At 38.7% G+C, this 18,120-nt stretch overlaps 1 protein-coding gene across 1 annotated transcript; it reads right to left on the bottom strand.

Moving 5' to 3' along the window:
• Positions 1–6,404: 6,404 nt before the first annotated feature.
• On the bottom strand, positions 6,405–14,296 carry LOC122670950 (adenylate kinase 4-like). The gene is made up of 6 exons (XM_043868001.1): positions 14,117–14,296; positions 11,220–11,365; positions 10,972–11,091; positions 10,719–10,886; positions 8,994–9,083; positions 6,405–6,653 (listed from the first exon to the last, which is right to left on the bottom strand). The coding sequence occupies exons 1-6, from the start codon at positions 14,226–14,228 to the stop codon at positions 6,552–6,554; spliced, it is 738 nt and encodes a 245-aa protein (XP_043723936.1). The 5' UTR covers positions 14,229–14,296; the 3' UTR covers positions 6,405–6,551.
• Between the last annotated feature and the right edge of the window lie 3,824 nt (positions 14,297–18,120).

Raw genomic sequence — 18,120 nt, 5'->3', positions numbered from 1 at the left:
ATCTAACGATAGGAGGCAATTTTCCTTCACCTATGGCGAATGAGGAATTTTTTTACTGTTGGTGTCATTGCTTTGTGAGATGTGCCTAAGAGAACAGTGGGGGTATTATCGACTTCCTACAGTAAGAAATGGAGTAATAATAATCATAGATGGGTGTGGTTTTCCTTCATCAACGATGTAACAAATCTTTCTCCTCTATTGAGTATATCTACTGAACAATAGAATGAGGCGTTACTAGTCTATCAAAAAAAAAAATGAGGCGTTACTAGGAAAGTACAGAACAGATTTTGTTGGAGTATGCCAAGTTGGTAACTTCTCTTCCAAATTTAATGTTTTGGATTTTTTAAGATTTTGACTAGATTTCTAGAGCTAGCAGTTTGGTAAGAACCCCCAAGTGGATTTTAGCTGGTGGATGAAAGTAAGCTTAATACCATCTAATGATAGGAGGCAATTTAATTTGTTTACTGTTGGTGTCATTGCTTTGTGAGATGAGCCTAAGAGAACAGTGGGGGTATTATCGACTTCCTACAATAAAAAGTGGAGTAATAATAACCATAGATGGGTGTGGTTTTCCTTCACCAATGATGTAACAAATCTTTCTCCACTATTGAGTATATCCATTGAATAATAGAATGAGGCGTTATTGGGAAAGTACCGAACAGATTTTGTTGGAGTGTGCCAAGTGGAAAGGTAATTTCTCTTCCAAATTTAAAGTTTCGGATTTTTTAAGATTTGGACTCTGGATTTCAAGAGCTAATCCCCAAGTGGATGTTAGCAGTTGGATGAAAGTAAGCTTAATACCATCTATCGATGGAGGCAATTTTCCTTCACCCATGGCAAAGGAGGAATTTTTTTACCGTTGGTGTCATTGCCTCGTGAGATGAGCTTCAGAGAACTGTGGGGGTATTATCGACTTCCTATAGTAAGAAGTGGAGTAATAATAACCATAGATGGGAATGGTTTTCCTTCACCAATGATGTAACAAATCTTTCTCCTCTATTGAGTATATCTATTGAATAATTTAGGCTCCAACAAAATCACTTCTCTTTATAGTCATTAATGGGCCTCTCTGGAAATTCTTTCCCAAGTTGGCCACTTTGAGGGTCATTTTTTTTTTTAAATTTTAAACGGTTAAAGCCTGCAGGAAAAAATATTTATTAAATTTTGGGAGAAAGTTTTCTGTCCGGGAGTGTGCCTATGCCAGCACTCCCATGAGTCTATCTCTTTCCTCCCTATAGACACATGGGAGTGTTGGCGTAGGCTACACCCGAACAGAAACTAATTCCCTCATTTTTTTTTTACTAGAAGGTTTTCCACGCTGCCGGTGTGGGAAGGAATTTGCATACCCACACCATATAATCATAGTAGGTAAGAAAAATAATAATAATAAAAAAGCTAATTTGAGAGGGAAATTGCACTTTGGTAGCTTGGCAAATTTTTTGATAGAAAAATACTATACTACAAACCAAGGGATCAACACACTATCAATGTTTCATAAGAAAAAAAAAAAAAAAAAAAAAAAAAAACACTATCAGTGTGAGATGAAATCTTCCACGCCAAGTTAATGGGAGCATTGGGGAGGGCGCCGCATAGTTTGTATATAGGGAGCCGCATGTCAGGGAGGAGAGAGAGAGAGAGAGAGAGTGAGAGGGCACGTATTAACGTCAACGTGGGGATCATTTTCCCATACTATAATTTGTACAACTTTTACACTACCTTTCCCAATCTTTATTGGTTGAAATCCCCCATTCTCTGAAGCTGTTTTTTGTTCTTTTGAAATCTCTCTCTTAAGTATTTATGTATATCTTTCTTAGGTATTTATATACATGTGTGCAAGATAGTGCGAGATCATTATTTGCCTAAAAGTAGGGGTGTCAATGGGTCGGGCTGGAGCGGGGATGTTAAAACCCCAGGCCAACCCCAGGGGTCTTAAAGTCGACCGAAGCCCAGCCCGACTCTACCAACGCCTAACAAACCTTTGACCTAGGCCCAACCCTGCTAGGGTTTACCTTACCCTAGCCCAACTCAGCCCTAATGGACCCTGAATTGGACCTTAACTGCATGTCGTAGTTACAAAGCCTCTCAATCCATCAGAACCCCTCAAATTGGAGCATGTCAAATCATTACAGAGATCCATCATACCAATGCGTATGCAAATCAAGTGTTCACAAGGAATAGATACAAATGCAGCCAAACAAAAATGGAAACAAAGACTTAAAAACATTCAACTATTTCAGAATTAAAATGGAAAATAGATATGAGAATTTATTTAACTAAATGAAGATTTGAAGAACATACGTACCTGGGGATGGGGAAAAAATCTTGATATGCTCAAATCTAGAGGTTTCCAAGCAAAATCAAATTCCTTTCACACGATCAAAATCCTTCAGTATTCATGGATTTGGGAATATCAGAGGCACTTTGCAATGAATCTCTGCCAAAATCAAGAACCATAAATCTTGGAGCACGGTGGGTATAGAGATCCGGAGGCGATCTAGATCTCGTTATTGATCCTTAGTATTAACTCTAATAATCGGTATCTACCAGAGATCTACAAATGAACAAAGGTAAGGCTGCGTACATTATGACCCTCCCCAGACCCCGCAGTGGCGGGAGCCTCGTGCACTGGGTACACCCTTTTTTATCTACAGATGAACTAAAGTTCAATGAGTAGAGATGGAGAGAAAATGGAGCAAGACGATGGCTAGGGTTCAACCACCATTTAGATTTTACCTGGGCTCGAAGTGAAGAAGAAAAAAGGGATCACTAGGCGTTCTTCCCACTGTCGCCTTAGGATTTCTTCTCCCCCCCCCCCCCCCTAAAAAACCAAAAACACAGAAACCACCAGAACCCCTAAAAATCGAAGAAGCCAAAACCCTCCCAAAACGAAGAAGGAGAGGAGGTCGATGGCTAGGGTTCAAGATATGGATTGCAAGTGAGAGAAAAGAAAACAAGGAGAAGGTGGTTGCGACCCCTTTAAAGAAAAATCTCCCTTCGTCTCGATAAATCGGAGTAAGGAAAAGGAAGATGCCTCGTTCCCTCCGATGCGCAGAACCCCTTTTCTCTCTATATATATAGGAAAAGGCTAGCTAGGCTAGCACCCTATGTGTCTATCTCTCTCTTCTTCCCTTCGAGGGGTAAGGGAGACATTTCAAAGGGATATATATATATATTGTAATTAATACAGAGTCGGGCTCAGTCCGAGGCCTCAACCCAAGCTCAATCCGGCCTTGCCAGGGCTAGGAAAAACTTAAACCCAATCCTACCCCACAAGCTAAAAAATAAAGCCGAGGCCTTGTTCGGACTCAAGGCGGGTTAGGGCGAGCTTGGGTTTGCCGGGCCAAATTGACACCCCTACCAAGTTTCTTAATCCCGGGATCGGTCAAGGCCGATACCGATCCGGATCGGTCAAAATCGGTCTGAATCGTTCAAATTTTTGCAAAAAACTCGATTTTCTTCCCTTCGAGGGGTAAGGGAGTCATTTCAAAGGGATATATATATATTGTCATTAATACAGAGTCGGGCTCAGTCCGAGGCCTCAACCCAAGCTCAATCCGGCCTTGCCAGGGCTAGGAACAACTTAAACCCAATCTTACCCCACAAGCTGAAAAATCGAGCCGAGCCCCTGTTCGGACTCAAGGTGGGTTAGGGCGAGCTCGGGTCCGCTGGGCCAAATTGACACCCCTACCAAGTTTCTTAATCCCGGGATCGGTCTGAATCGTTCAAATTTTTGCAAAAAACTCGATTTTCTTGGAAAGGTCCTAGAATCAACCAATATCGGTCAGAAAAATATTAAAATATTATGAAAATAAAAAAAAATGGTAATCACGTCTAATCCCTAATTTGAGCTTATCTAATCCCTATTTTTATGTTAAGCTTACCTTGTCCGCCTCCTCAACCTCATCCACTATCGCCATTAGCTAAGAAATCTCCATGTTTAATTCCTAGTGAAAAACATGATAAGATCTCTTCCTTTTATCACGCAGATTTAAGAATCCCAATAATCAAAATTACAGCGTGAAAAGCTTAGGAAGAAGAAAAATTGGAAAATCTAGGTTTTAAAACCCTAACAACCTTAAGAAGATAAATGTTTAAATGGAATAAAATATTCCCTTAATCAATTCCACAGTCAAAACGGTAAGATCCCCCTTTTTTCTCCCGGATTTTAGGCTACCAAATATGTGAATCGTGATTTAAAGGCTCAAAGAACGAAGGAAAAAAAAGGAGTTTTGAGTCATGCGTGTATTGGATCCAAATAGTGATTCACAATACCTAGATAAGATCGGTCACGGTCGATACCGATTCGATTCGGCCGATACTGTTCGATCCGATCAGAGATTACAAACTATGCCCCTACCTAAAAGGATCCCTATGATGCTAGTGTGCAAATTCCATGCTATACCCTCTCACATTCCACATCATGGATCCCAAGCTCTCTCTCCATATTGAATGCCTCTTGTATACGAACCGATTTTCGACAATGCCTATTGGTGTGAAATTGCACTCTAAGGGTCGTGAGAAACTCTCTTCTGTCTCTGTTTAAAGGGGAATAAGTATTAAAAACATTTATGACAATACATGAGGTTAATATGGGTACCGTGACCTCCGGAGCGGGGTTTGATGTCCGCCTTGTGGGTGGGTCCGAAGCTTTTAGGGTCCCTTGGAAACGGGGGGTTTGGGATCATGGCATATATATATTAAAATGAATAGAATCACCACCTAGAATTCGGGCCTAGGACCCAATGGCGGGTGCTACACATGATTCCATATGGTATGATCAGAGAGTCTGGGTAAGTGGTCAAGTTACGAGAGTGGGAATGTATTAGCAACCCCATCTCGCCTGGTTAAACCAGTCTTTCTGCTAGATGTTTGAATTCAAGCATTCTCCTATAACTACATGTCCTATACCAACATGCAATGCTCACTTATAATTGATCATCATGCATCCAATATATAAAAAGAAATTAAACATTCTATTTCTATAAGTTAAAAAAAAAATAAAAATTACTATTTACACTAAAACAAGTTGTTTTAATGGTCTACATCGTGCTAAAAATGAAAGACCAAAGGAAAATATATACTTGAAATTAAACCCAACAAGACAAAAGAGCAGGAAAAAGCGTTACCAATACAAATGCAAAGTATTGAATATCTCCCGGCTCAGGTGGAGACGGACAAATGGCTTGTCTCTTTTTTGTCGGATAAAGTAACGACTATGTAAGATGAGTTTGGGCTACCTAGACTTCGGGCAGAATAATGACTGTGAACGGGTTTTTCCTACTCAAACTTCAGACAGAGTAACAATTGTAAAGTGAACTTTGGCTACTTGGACTTCGAGCAAAATAACGACTGAAAAATGGACTTTGGCTACTCAGACTTTGGGTAGAATAATGGCGTCACGAGGGGTTCAAGACATAGGTGACAATGAACAGGACTAAGTGAAAAACAAAGGGATAAAAGCAAGAAAGAGAACGATCAAGGTAGCCTCCAATACTTTCTGCATATAGTACACAGGGTTCAGGAGATTGGAAGCAGTTGAAACCGATTCTTTTCCAGATAGGCTAGAATAGGGTTGAATCGGTTAAGAAAACCCTAGAATTGGCAACTGTCTCATTATGGATCAGCTGGAAACAGTATACTGGCAGGCCGATTCCACTGATCCATTCGAAATAACTGGTCATCAGCTCTGTAATTGACAATGGATTTCCCATTACCTTGTGACCATTCTTTCCTGCTCCAATGGTTCTCAAAGTTAATGAATGTTGTGTTATCAAAACCGTCTGAGATTTCAAAATTCATACATTACAAAAAGAGAATTTGTGGACCCAATTTTAAATCTAACTAGCGGCTAAATTGAAAGAGATCAATCAGTCTTTGATCCAGTTCATGCTTCTACAATTGGTTTTCATCGAGCAAGGAAGATGGAGCTTCCTATCATTACTCTCCCTATTTACGAATGTCTGAACCTACCCTCAAACTCGTGCCCTCAGGGTCCAAAAGGCTCTAAAAAGCTAGCCAATCATCATGGTCTTACCAACGATCCCTCACCCTTTCTTTAATTGAAAAAGGACTAAACATTGAGAGAAAACATATCCCTCAATTCTGGAATTGAAGCTCCAGAATTCTAGATCTCAATCCATCAGAACTTCACCCTCCAAAATTATCAAACCCCTACTTGCGAATCCCTATCACTTGGATCAACTAAGTTGGATGCAAGAAATAAAGTCAAGCTCAGAATACAAATTAGGCTTCCAACCTCACAAGTTACAGCAACCAAGCAAAGCTTACTGGAAAAACTTATACCCATAAAACAACCAGGAAGCCAGAGATCAAAAAAACTGTTCTTCCCAATTCTGCTACAAATCTAAAAAAATTTTAATTCATAAATAAGTTCAGGTTGCACCTCCGGGAATTGCAGACTCACTTCAGTTTAAGAAGAAAAAGATATGAAAGCAAAGATAAATTAGAAATTCCGACAGTGTGATTACAAATGGGGGCTAACCCAGTGTTGCTAAAAAAGTGTGCTTAAATTAAAAGAAAGAACTTCACTCCTATGAAGAAAGCACCTTCTGAACCTCAGTAGTGACCTCTTTTGGGGGTTTCTCCGCAGGGATGAGGGCAACGATACCCTTCTTCACATAATAATCAATTACCTGCAATTCAAGCATGCTCAGAATACTTGGGAAAAAAAAAACAGCAAAATGTACAATGGAAGAGTTTAAATGATTAAATTTCAAATCAAATAACCAACAAAGAGTTTGGTCTCTTCACTTCTACTATTTTATTCATTTTATTAAATTTTTTTTTTTGGGGGGGGGGAGGGGGTATGGGATGGGGAGAAGATCTCATACTAATTGATCCCCATTCAGACAATGCAATCATCTGTAATGTATTTCTGAACTAATCCAATAACAGGTATTGAGAGAGAGTCATAAATGATTTATAAATTGGGTGTTGATCGATCAACATGTTCAGTTTCATCAGGTCGGTGATTAGTTTTTAGTAGGTGAAGACTGGTTCAAGTCCATATTGCATATCCCAATGATATTACCAACTACGAAGAGATGGCATAGTTTCCTAGGCTCTGTTTGTTTCGGCGTAAAATTTTCCAGGTAAAATTTTACATGTTGAAAAGTTGTCCAATGTTTGTTTCCATAAAAAAACCAAGCATTGGAAAACTTTTATACATGTAAATTTTAAAAAGTCAAATTTTTTGAAGTGAAAATTTTCGAGTAAAATTTACTCCGAAACAAACAGAGCCTATGGAAATCAATAGCAACCCCCCCCCCACCTCCAAGGTGATTCAACCTCACTTCCATGAGCGGAAAAGTATTTAGGGATATTTCAGTAATTACACTAACCCACCCCTTGTATCTATATAAATATCTTAGATAACTTTTTCAGCCATGTTTGATTGGGTGTCTAGTCCATGGGCGATGTAATAAATACCATTTCCTTTTAAACCCAAAAGACATGACAAGCAACGCCAACCCCAAGGACAACAAGGGTTTAAAAGGATAAGCATAAGCCTAAGGTTATTTTTTAGGCAATAACATGCGTGATTTATTCAGTAGATCTGGTCAAGGTGATTTTCATTTACCAGCACATCATTTGCCTAAAGGCCAAAGCACAAGCCTAAGGAGCTCAAATTTTATCAGCCTATGCAGTATGCACAGCTTGTTAAGTTGGGATTAGCACCAAATACCTACACTTCACCTCCAACACCAACTATCTTTCTCATCCAGGAGGCAAAAGAAATGATGCAGGTTCATCATAGGAATTGGCCTATTTCTAGGCCTAGGGCTGGGTTATTTACATGTTGGGCCTTTGTTCCCAAAAATTTTCTATGTATTAGGCCACTTTAATGAGCATAAACTAGGGGTATATATAGGTTGCATACGGGATTAGCCCAATACTTAGTTTATTTTTATGTTTTTTAATTGAACTGGTTCAAATTGGTTGCATCCAATTGGTTCAATTTAAGTGATCATGTGACTTGATTAAGTGGTCATGTGACAACTTAAGTGGTCATATGATGTAAGTTGGGCTGGATTAGGATTCTATAAGTCCAGTCATGTTTTGAGTCTATTTCCTTTAGTATTCTAGTTTCCTAGTCAGTTTAAGTTACCTAATAGGTTAGAGATAGGGTTAGGCCATTCATTTTTAGTGTCTAAGTCTATTTTCGAGTCTTCTATATAAATTTGTAAGGGAGGCCAGCATTGAATACGAATTTGATTAATTAAAAATATTGTTTTGTTGCTGTCTTTGCTGCTGCTGCTTCTTTCTTCAGAGACTGTCTTGTGTGTCATATCAAGACCCCCCTTGTGAGTAATGTCAAGGTTGAAGGACTGGAATCCCCAGTGACTCCTTGCATCTTGTAGATCGGGAGGTCCTGTCTTAGCTTTTCTTCAATCTGCTACTATTGGAGATCAGTGTTAATTCAAGTAAGTAGTTTTATAATTCAGCAATTTCATTACTCTTCTTAATCCTCCACTTAACCCTAATCTATTCCCATAACCCTAGCCTCACTCTAAAATCTGTCCAGCCTCAGCCCAATCTGTCCATCAAAACCTAAATCCAATTCTGCCCTAAATTGCAGAATTTCGTAACTCATCCAAACTCTAACTTCTTTATACCAAAATAACCCCCTAGACCTGCCCATTAATACCCTATAAACCCCTTTCCCAATATCCAATCCTAACCCTAGTTTTGCCCTAAATTACTAAACCTTAACCCAATCGGCCAGCCTTTGTGTGTGACCCCATTACCCTGTTTCCTAGTGGAAGTACTTTTAGCTAGGACTACATTAGAAAAGCTGCATGTTGTGCTGTATAAATTATGGCAGGTCAAACGCATTATAGAAAAACTTCAGAGTTTTGTTTTTTTTAGGGTGGGGGGGGGGGGGGGAATCACGCTCAAAAAAGTATACCCGCCCCCCCAAAAAAAAACCTTCTGAGAGTGAACAAAAAAGAAGCTAAAAAGAGGAAGCATACCGGTTCAGTTTGCCTGTGGAATGCCTCCAGCCTTGATTTGAGAACTTCTGCAGTATCATCTTTTCGTTGAATCAAAGGCTCTCCAGTGACCTTCAAGAAAGTAAGAGATGAACCATATATCTTTGTCAATCAACACAACCAACTGTATTGTAATGAAGGCTTTGCATAGAAAAAAGGTCAAGAGATCAAGTAAAATGCTAAAAAGCTCCAACTCCCTTGAGACATGCAAATCTACTTGTGATAATATTTGAAATGCAAACAAGCTGTTTTGATTCACTTGCTATGCTAAGAACATCATTCTTCTTGAGGTCTCCTTACCTTCATTTAACTAACTAAATCCAATGAACTCATGCTTCCAAAATAAATAAAAAAGAAAGATACATATACATAAAATCCAAAAACCACTTTCTGCAAGGTCCACCCACAAGAAGATTTCAAAACCAAAGCAATTAAACATCAACAGGTTTAAAGCACTTCTAACAATTTAAACAATGAAAGGTTACCAGAAAAATCAGTTATACTTCCCAAATATGTGTACGCGGAAGATACTATCTCCCTTTATTGTTTGAAAATATTTAAGAACCCATCACCCTGTTTGGTGGGCTCTCTCTTACAACTTTGGTACAATTTATTTTTGTTCTCCAAACACTAAAACCATTTAAATGAAAAAAAAAAAAAAGCATCCATCCTCTCTCTCTCTCTCTCTCTGACTCTGACCCATGAAAAAGAAAAAGGGCAAGAATATCCCTTGCCTGAGAACCACAAGTTGTAAGCAGGAAAAGCCAGGTGCTTTCTTATTTTGCAAACATATTTTTAGCACTTCAAATTTGATTTCTATGGATATTTGGGACATTATCATTGCTCTAGCAACCAAAGAGACCCATGAAAAAGAAAAGGGGCACGAATATCCCTTGCCTGAGAACCACAAGTTGTAAGCAGCAAAAGCCAGGTGCTTTCTTATTTCTCAAACATAATTTTTAGCATTTCAAATTTGATTTCTATGGATATTTGGGACATTATCATTGCTTTAGCAACCAAAGAACTGTTAAATGCCATCTTATTATCCAAATGACATCCAAAATCCTAAATGATTACATAGATGCCCCAAATCTCCATCCAAATATCATTTAGCTTGACAATATCTAGTATGCTCTGATATACATCCCATTTTATCAAACATGAATATAAATTGCACCGTTGGCAATTATGGAATCAAAAGTAACCGTCTCAATTATTTTTTTCCTGGATTTTAGGTAGAGAAAAGTGAGAGTTGCAGTCTAATGGAGAAAAGGGATTCAGGCCAAACTTATGTGCTGGAAGTTCGGCTCTACATGATTCAAAGATCACCAATTGCCCATCCCAACCTGGCAAAGTTTTTCACCTCCTAGTCATACTACTCCAATGTCCACTTCTGAATCCATGTGATGGCACTCCCACAGGTGCATTAAGAGCTATAGTATTCCTCACTAGTCACTACACTAAGTAGACCCTTTGTTTTTTCTTGTTTAAAGTGGTAATAGAAGTATCAAGTACGGTCATTCATTGTTTGGTGGAAGGGGTATTATTGAAGGCTTCTCCACTCTGAACTTGGATAGATAGACCTAATTCCCATCTTCTATCACATTTCCTATGTATATTACTAAACCCTAAACGAAAAAGAAGCCACATAAAGAACCCAAAAAAAAAAAAAATGAAGAGAAACAAATGGCATTTCAATGATCTTACATCATCAACACCAGGAACTCTTGGGGGTTCATATTTCGTGTGGTAGGTCCGACCACTTGAAGGATGAACCCATCGACCAGTGATTCTCTCTTCCAACAGCGAATCATTGATGGCAAAGTTGAGTACCTTATCAATTTTGGTTCCTTGCTTTTTAAGCATCTCATCAAGCTGCATCGAAGCAAAAGGAGAATGAATAGAAGTCCATAAATAGAAAATTAAGATGACAAAACTATATAAATGATTTAACATGCACCTTTTCAGCTTGTACCACTGTCCTCGGGAACCCATCAAGAATGAAACCTTTCTGACACGACGGCTTCTTCATTGCTTCATCAATGATCCCAACAACCAGGTCATCAGAAACAAGTTGTCCCTGAGAAGCATTGACAGATCCAACCATGGAAGAACCCATTAATCAATCTAATCCTAATACATCCTCAGAGAAGATAATGCATAAGAGGAAACTTGTCAGACATCCTTAAAGGAATAAAGGTATTTTACCTTATCCATAGCTTCTTTAGCCTTAATTCCAAGGGGAGTTTTAGCAGCAACAGCAGCTCTCAGCATATCACCAGTGGCCAAATGGCACAAACAGTATTCCTCTTTAATGATTGGAGACTGAGTGCCTTTTCCAGATCCAGGTGGACCTGCAAGTCATCTAATCTAATTTGTATAATTTTTACAAATTGGAAGGAACCAAGCAAAAAATATAACATTTATCTAAATGACAAAATGATAACTCACGGATAACTAAAAGCTGGGAGAAAATAAATTCCAAAGGAAAATGAACACTTAAAGGAGGAGGGCACTAACATGATAATAAATATCTAAACCAAACCTAAGTACACTATAAATCAGTTTGTGCCCAATGCACTATGGCTGTTTCTGAGCTGCCGTCAATATATAGGTGTGAGTTGGAGACCATTCGAGCACACAAGCAAAACATAGTTGGGACATTCAAAAATAGTGCTCAAACTCATGGTCTCACTGATTCATATCCCAGAACCAGGCATCAATTTTTTTCCTGAGGGTTAAGGCAGTAAGGGTCGTACCCTTGTTCACCATCAATTTAAACTTCATTGATAAAGAACAGGCCTAGCTAGGAGACTTCGCCCCATTTTTTGTAAATTGGATGAATCGTATGCATGCAACTACACTCATGCAATCATCAATTCATTATTAAATTGTAGATACAGTGTAAAATGATTACTAAACACATGCATTGTGGAGAAAGCAATGGTTGACTGGTTAGCGGATTGATAGTAGTCAAATAGCTCACCAAAAAAAAAGTTGTCAAATAGCTAAAAGATAAGTTATAGTTATATTAAATAACAATCCACATTACGTCATTGCCTTGCAAATAGACATGCTTTTCGGAGGACAGATTGACTAGGATTCTCACCTAGCAAAGAGATCTAGGTGGCATGCGAGTCTTCAATGTGATAGCTTGGTAGCGCAGAGGCATTATGCGGTTGTCATGTCAACCTCTCTCACATGATAAACTTAATCCCAATACCAATTTGTCACAATGCAAGAGAAACCATCCTCATGGGGATCCCTGCTAAAAATCTAACCTATCAATCATTTTTTGCTTAACTTGCTTCCCACTCATCCCTATAAAGGAAGATTGAGTCAACAGAAGAAATCATAAAATAGAAAACGTTTTCCATGCAGGCTTGGATGAGTGTGGTGTAACTTAGGCCCAAGCTTATCTGGCCTTTGCCATGATAAAAAGGTCTAGCTAAAATTCTACCAGATCAGAGCCCTGTAGACCCACAAATTAATGGTTCTGTAAATTCTTCACCAGAATTTGCAGATCCAATGATCGTTAACCATATGGTCCATGTGATATTTTTTCAAGTTCTTTCAAACTCTCAAGGCATTTCTAGTAACCAATAAAATGAATATAGAATATATACATGTCCATAGCATTTGTTAAATCATTCCTATAGGGGCCTTGACAAAGGCTTCCAGTCCGCGAGGAAGGATGAAAAACTAAGATCGGTTAGTGTAGGGATCTAAAAGAAAAGAACCCCATGTCCTGAATATGAGACCTTTCTTCAAATAGCAGCATGGATACCAGCACAACTTAGTGGTAATTGGTAATTGCTTGAAGAAGAAAAAAATAGTGCCACAACAATAAAGCAACTTGCGATGACAGCTGCTTGGAAAAGTTTTCCATGGCAGACCAATTTCTTCATTGCCTGGAACGGAGTTTAGTCAAGATAGGCCATTCAATCTAAATGTTCATTAATACAATAAAGTAGGTTCCCCCCCCCCCCTTTTTCTTTTCTTTTTTTTTTTTTTTTTTTTTGGGGGGGGGGGGAGAGGATGTGGTAGGCACTGTTAGGTACTTGACCGATACGCTAAAAGCTCCGGAGTTGATGAAACGCGTTAAATCTAGCATTTTAACCTATCACATACTAGGCTAGTCCAATCTAGCGCCCACACACTAGATCGACCCCATTAGGCACATAACAAACCACCATACTCTTGTGGTAGGTAGCCCTTTCCAAGGGGCTCCACTCTGCCGCAAGGTTTTTGCCAGGCAGAAGATAGCACTTTCTTGACAGCTTTCATTCTACTCTAGATAGCCCTCTCTTAGGTAGCCCATTCCGTGACTCGAACCCGTGACTTGGTGCGTGGCTCTAATACCAAATGTTAGGTACTTGATTGATACGCCAAAAGCTCCAGAGCTGATGGAACACATTAAATCAAGCCCTTTAATCTATCCCATACTAGGGTGGCCCAATCTAGCGCCCATACACTAGATACGCACATAATAGGCACAATTACTTTTAGGAGGCATAATCAGTTGTTCTACCCCTAAATTTGCAGAGGCCATACTCCCTGTTGCCTCTCTTGCTCTAACGTCTAGAGGAATTTCTTTCTAAACACCAATATCTAAGGGCTTTAGGTAAGGCCAAAAGCAAGTTTGATTTTTTTCATTGCAGAAAAAGAGTAATAAGATAATACACATCGAACCGCCAAAGGTAAATCAATACGTCCAAACTGACACAATTTTACAAAAATCAGTATTTTCTGATCCTCAGTCAATCAAATGTCACGACTTGCACAAACAAACAACAAGAAGGAACAACAGCACAGAAGGAAAAAGAGGAAGATCACGAGCAAGCACATCCGGCTACCATCCAAAACTAGATTCAATTGCAACAACGCCCAGAAAACCAGAGAGAAAAGGGAGAAAAAAAAAACACATCAGATTTAAGACCACCAATAATATAATACAACATCTAGAATAAGAAACACACATCAAACAAACAACTTTCTACAATAAAACCTCCACCAATTTCAATATAATTTGATGTATTGCAGAATAAACAAGGCAGAACGCAATGAAACAAAAAAGAAAAGAAAAAAAAATTAAGAATTTTTACCAACAAGTATGAGGCGTTTGTCGGGTTTAGTAGAGCATTTCATGCGGCGAAGAAGTTCCGTCATTAGATCTACAGAATGGATATCCTCCAAGTTCGCTGCTGAGCCCGCCATTTTTCTTTTTTCTTCTGGTTCCTCTACAATGCTTGCTTTTCTTCTACCCCCCAAACTCCCTAGTCCCTACTCTTCCCAATTACTAATAAGTAAAGTGATATAAAACCCAGAAGTGTTAAGAGAGGTTATAGAAGCGCTGCGAGAGAGCTCACGCCTCACAGCTGAGAGAGAGAGAGAGAACAGATACGACGGGTTTTCTGATGCTTGAATTTAAAGCATACCTTTCTTTTGTTTTACTAGTTCTCAATTCTCAACTATCCTCCCCTCTCCACACCGCCTCCCTCCCTCCCTCCCTCCAATTACCATTTCATTCTCTTGCTTTATCCATAATGACATTAGGGGAAAGTTTTCATACGCTGTATGTGAGAGGGTCTCTCACAAAGAGTTGAAAAAATCATAAATTCCCACCCATTAATTAATGCCTTGAAACTCCTACCCTCTCACATATACTTTTCCCATAACATTACTATCCCTTTCCAGAAGACTCTCCATGAGCCCCTAGAATTTTTTAAGAGTGTCAATTTGGGACTGGAACCGGGAACCGTCCCAATACCGCCTCGTTAAAACCCGGTACCAGACTACTAATGGGACGGTATTGATATCCGATTTTGGTACCGAATGATAAATGGGACGGGATGGTTCTGGGATGGGATTTCCAACGGTACCAGTACCGAAATACCAATTAGGTACCGGATGGTACCGACACTACTAGTACCGTTTAAAAAGAAAGAGTATATAATATCATTTTTTTTTTAAAAAGGGTATAAGAATTACGACTCATTAGGGTTTCACTAATTGCCTTTTGAATACGAAGAGGAACAACAGGTTAACAACCGTAACTTGAAGTCTCTCCTCACAGAACCTGCTACAGTGCTACTCCCTCCTCCCTCCTCCCTCATCCCTCGACCAACTACATCTACTAGGTTCTTCCTTTTTGCACTTGGTACTTTGTACCATACTACCATGTGACATGTATGATAAATAGAGTTTTGTTTGAGAAAATCAAAGAGGAAACACAATGAGATTCTTCCCTTTTGTAGGACTTCTCTAGATTGAAAAAAACGAGAAGCTTATTACATGTGATCTTAGGGAGTTTGAAGAAGTAAAACTATGATTTCATAAAATTTTTTTGGTATGAACTATGATTTCATAATTTAAGTTGCTTTATAAAAAGCAGTAGACAACTTAGATTTCATGATAATGAAAAAATTCCACAACATTAATAAACCCGCCTTGTTAGAAACATTTAAACTTCTTTTCCCTTTTTCTACCGTGTCTAGAAGCGTTTAAGAACCGGTACCGTCCCGTCCCACTAGTAATCGGGACTGGGATCTAGGTTTGGTCCCGTTAACTAAATGGGCCGGTACTGGGATTGGCACTTTTGGTACCTGTACCGGTACCATCCCGTCCCAAATACCGAGAACCGTCCCAATTGACACCCTTAGAATTTTTATCCTTTGCTGTCCGCTGCCCGAACAGCACAGTGATGTCCCCTCACATGGGGCGCGAAATGACGATCTAACCTCCCTCGGGTTGTGTGTTCCGACAAAGAGGTTAAGTCGTCATTTCACCATCATGTGAGGGGACAACAGGGGCTGTTCGGGCAGCGGACAGCAAAGGATAACGATCCTGAGCCCCTAACTTAACATGGGCTCAACAGGATTGACTAAGATACATTTTTTGTATATGGCCTAAAGCTTAAAGAAAAATTTTACGGGACAATCATATGACTGGCTATGATGTATGGCGCAAAGTGTTGGACTATTAAGAATTGTCATATAGATAAGCTAAGTATAGCGGAGATGATGATGTTGAGATGGATGAGTGGTAAAACCATGAAGGATAAAATAAAGAATGGTAATATTAGAGCGAGTTTGGGAGTAGCACCGATTTAAGATAAACTACAAGAAAGTTGTCTGAGGTGGCATGGCCATGTTCAACGGAGGCATTCTGATGCTCCTATTTAGAGGAGTGACCTGATAATGATTGAAAGTTCTAAAAGAGCTAGGGGCAAACCTAAAATGACCTTAGGAGAAGTGGTGAAGATAGACATGCATAGTTAGGTATTGTTTCAAGTATGACATCAAATAGGGGGAGGGAAAGGATCCATGCAGCCGACCCAGTTAGCTTGTTTAAGTTTGATTTATTGTTGTTGTTGTGGTGGTGTTACGGTTTTTTTTTTTTTAAATTCTTTTATCTATTTATCTTGTCTTCACTAGGATCCATGTAGTTGATCCCATTTAGTTGGGATAAGGCTGAGTTGTAGTTGTAGTAGTTGGCCTAAGAGAGAGGGTTCCCCACGATGTTAGTGGGGAGAAAGTTGCATATCATACTAATAGCAATGTAGGAAATGGTATCATCCACATAGGGTCCATATAAACCAGGACAAGAGAGAAGATATCAGCGTGAGCTAAACAATTTATTATGTGAGAGAACATATGATGGAATAAGCACCCCAACATCATGCAAATTTTTTTCCCATGGCCTAAAAAAAGAAAAAAAAAACAAAGAAGCTTTACTCTGGTTTTTAATCTATCTATTTTATTAGTAGATTAAACCTTTTGATCGATCTTCAAATCTTTATTTTGCTACATGATCAACTTAAATATGTATAATGGGCCTTGGATCCTCCAAATGTAGTAGATGTTCATGAGACAAGTTTCCTTCCAAAGCATTGTTGGGATATCCACATATAAGGTAGAAATATAGTCCCACATCGAATATGAATGGAGATGTGGGTGGGTTAATAGGTACTTGGGCACCATCTTCTTAATGGCTAACTTTTGAGGATAAAACCAAAGTTCTTAACAACTGGTATCAAAACCAAGGCATGAAAATTTTTATTTGGCCGATGATTCTCAAGTTTGATCTCAGGCTTCACGCCAGCTCTCGTGTGGGAGGTGAGATCGAGATCTCAAGCTCCACGTTTGTCTTCTGCGTGGAAGGGGAGATTGTTGGGATATCCATACATAAAGCAGAAATATAGTCCCGCATCGGATATAAATGGGGATGTGGGTGAGTTAATAGGTACTTAGGTCCCCTCTCCTTAATGACTAGCTTTTGAGGATGAGACACAAGTTTCTAACAGGCATGTCCTTGGGCTAGTCCACATTAGATTGAATATAGACTCGATTCAGATTGGAAAGCTTCCCTAAATGGACTATGTAGGGAGCAATTATAGTATCAATTAATTATTATAACTCCATCCAACCATGGTACACGTTTCCTCTGAAGGAGTATCTAATGGTAATAATTTATTACCAAAAAAATGATTATATGATTTATTAGGTACTTAATCTTGAATAAGAAGAAAAATGGTGAAAATTAGTAAGGTTTTTTGATTAAGCCATAAATGAAAGAATACATAGAATGATTTTGGTATCAATAAGGGAATAAATAATTAATACTTAATTTGGAATAAATGGGTGAAAATGATTGGTATAAGAGAGTATGTAATATATATTTTATGGAGAACACATGGAAATTTCTTTGACGATCTGCTGTTTGGACCTAATAATAATCCAAGGAAAATGATTGCCTTACCAGCTCACTCACAGGTAGGTAATTCACCCAGTCAATTTCATATTTTCATGGCCCTATTTGTTTCTTTCCCTCCGTTTGGTTCCAATGGGAATTAAAGGGAAGGGGAGTGAAATTTTCATACTTTAAAAATGAATTTTTTTAATCATTACCCCATGTGACACCATGTTTCAATATATCTAACTCCAAATCATTCCATATTTGATTATTAAATTTCACTTTACTTTGCATCCATTTCCCTTTGGTTTAAAATGTAAAATGTATCTTTACTAGATATGGTAAGAATTTTAAGTAGTTCATACAATCACATAGGGTAATGATTACAAAAGTTTCATTTTTAGGTTTGAAAATT

Source organism: Telopea speciosissima, chromosome 8, assembly GCF_018873765.1.
Source record: "Telopea speciosissima isolate NSW1024214 ecotype Mountain lineage chromosome 8, Tspe_v1, whole genome shotgun sequence".
NCBI classification, from domain to species: Eukaryota; Viridiplantae; Streptophyta; class Magnoliopsida; order Proteales; family Proteaceae; genus Telopea; species Telopea speciosissima.
Note: the sequence above shows the minus strand (reverse complement) of the source record. Positions and strands in the feature narration are given on the sequence as shown.

What these genes read in the sequence shown, in the direction of transcription:
- LOC122670950 (XM_043868001.1), bottom strand. Translation starts at nt 14,228, where the DNA reads ATGGCGGGCTCAGCAGCGAACTTGGAGGATATCCATTCTGTAGATCTA. An exon ending in CAGTGGTACAAGCTGAAAAG is followed by an intron (nt 10,887 to 10,971) that starts GTGCATGTTAAA and finishes GCTTCGATGCAG; the next exon opens with CTTGATGAGATGCTTAAAAA. An exon ending in GAGTTCCTGGTGTTGATGAT is followed by an intron (nt 9,084 to 10,718) that starts GTAAGATCATTG and finishes ACTTTCTTGAAG; the next exon opens with GTCACTGGAGAGCCTTTGAT.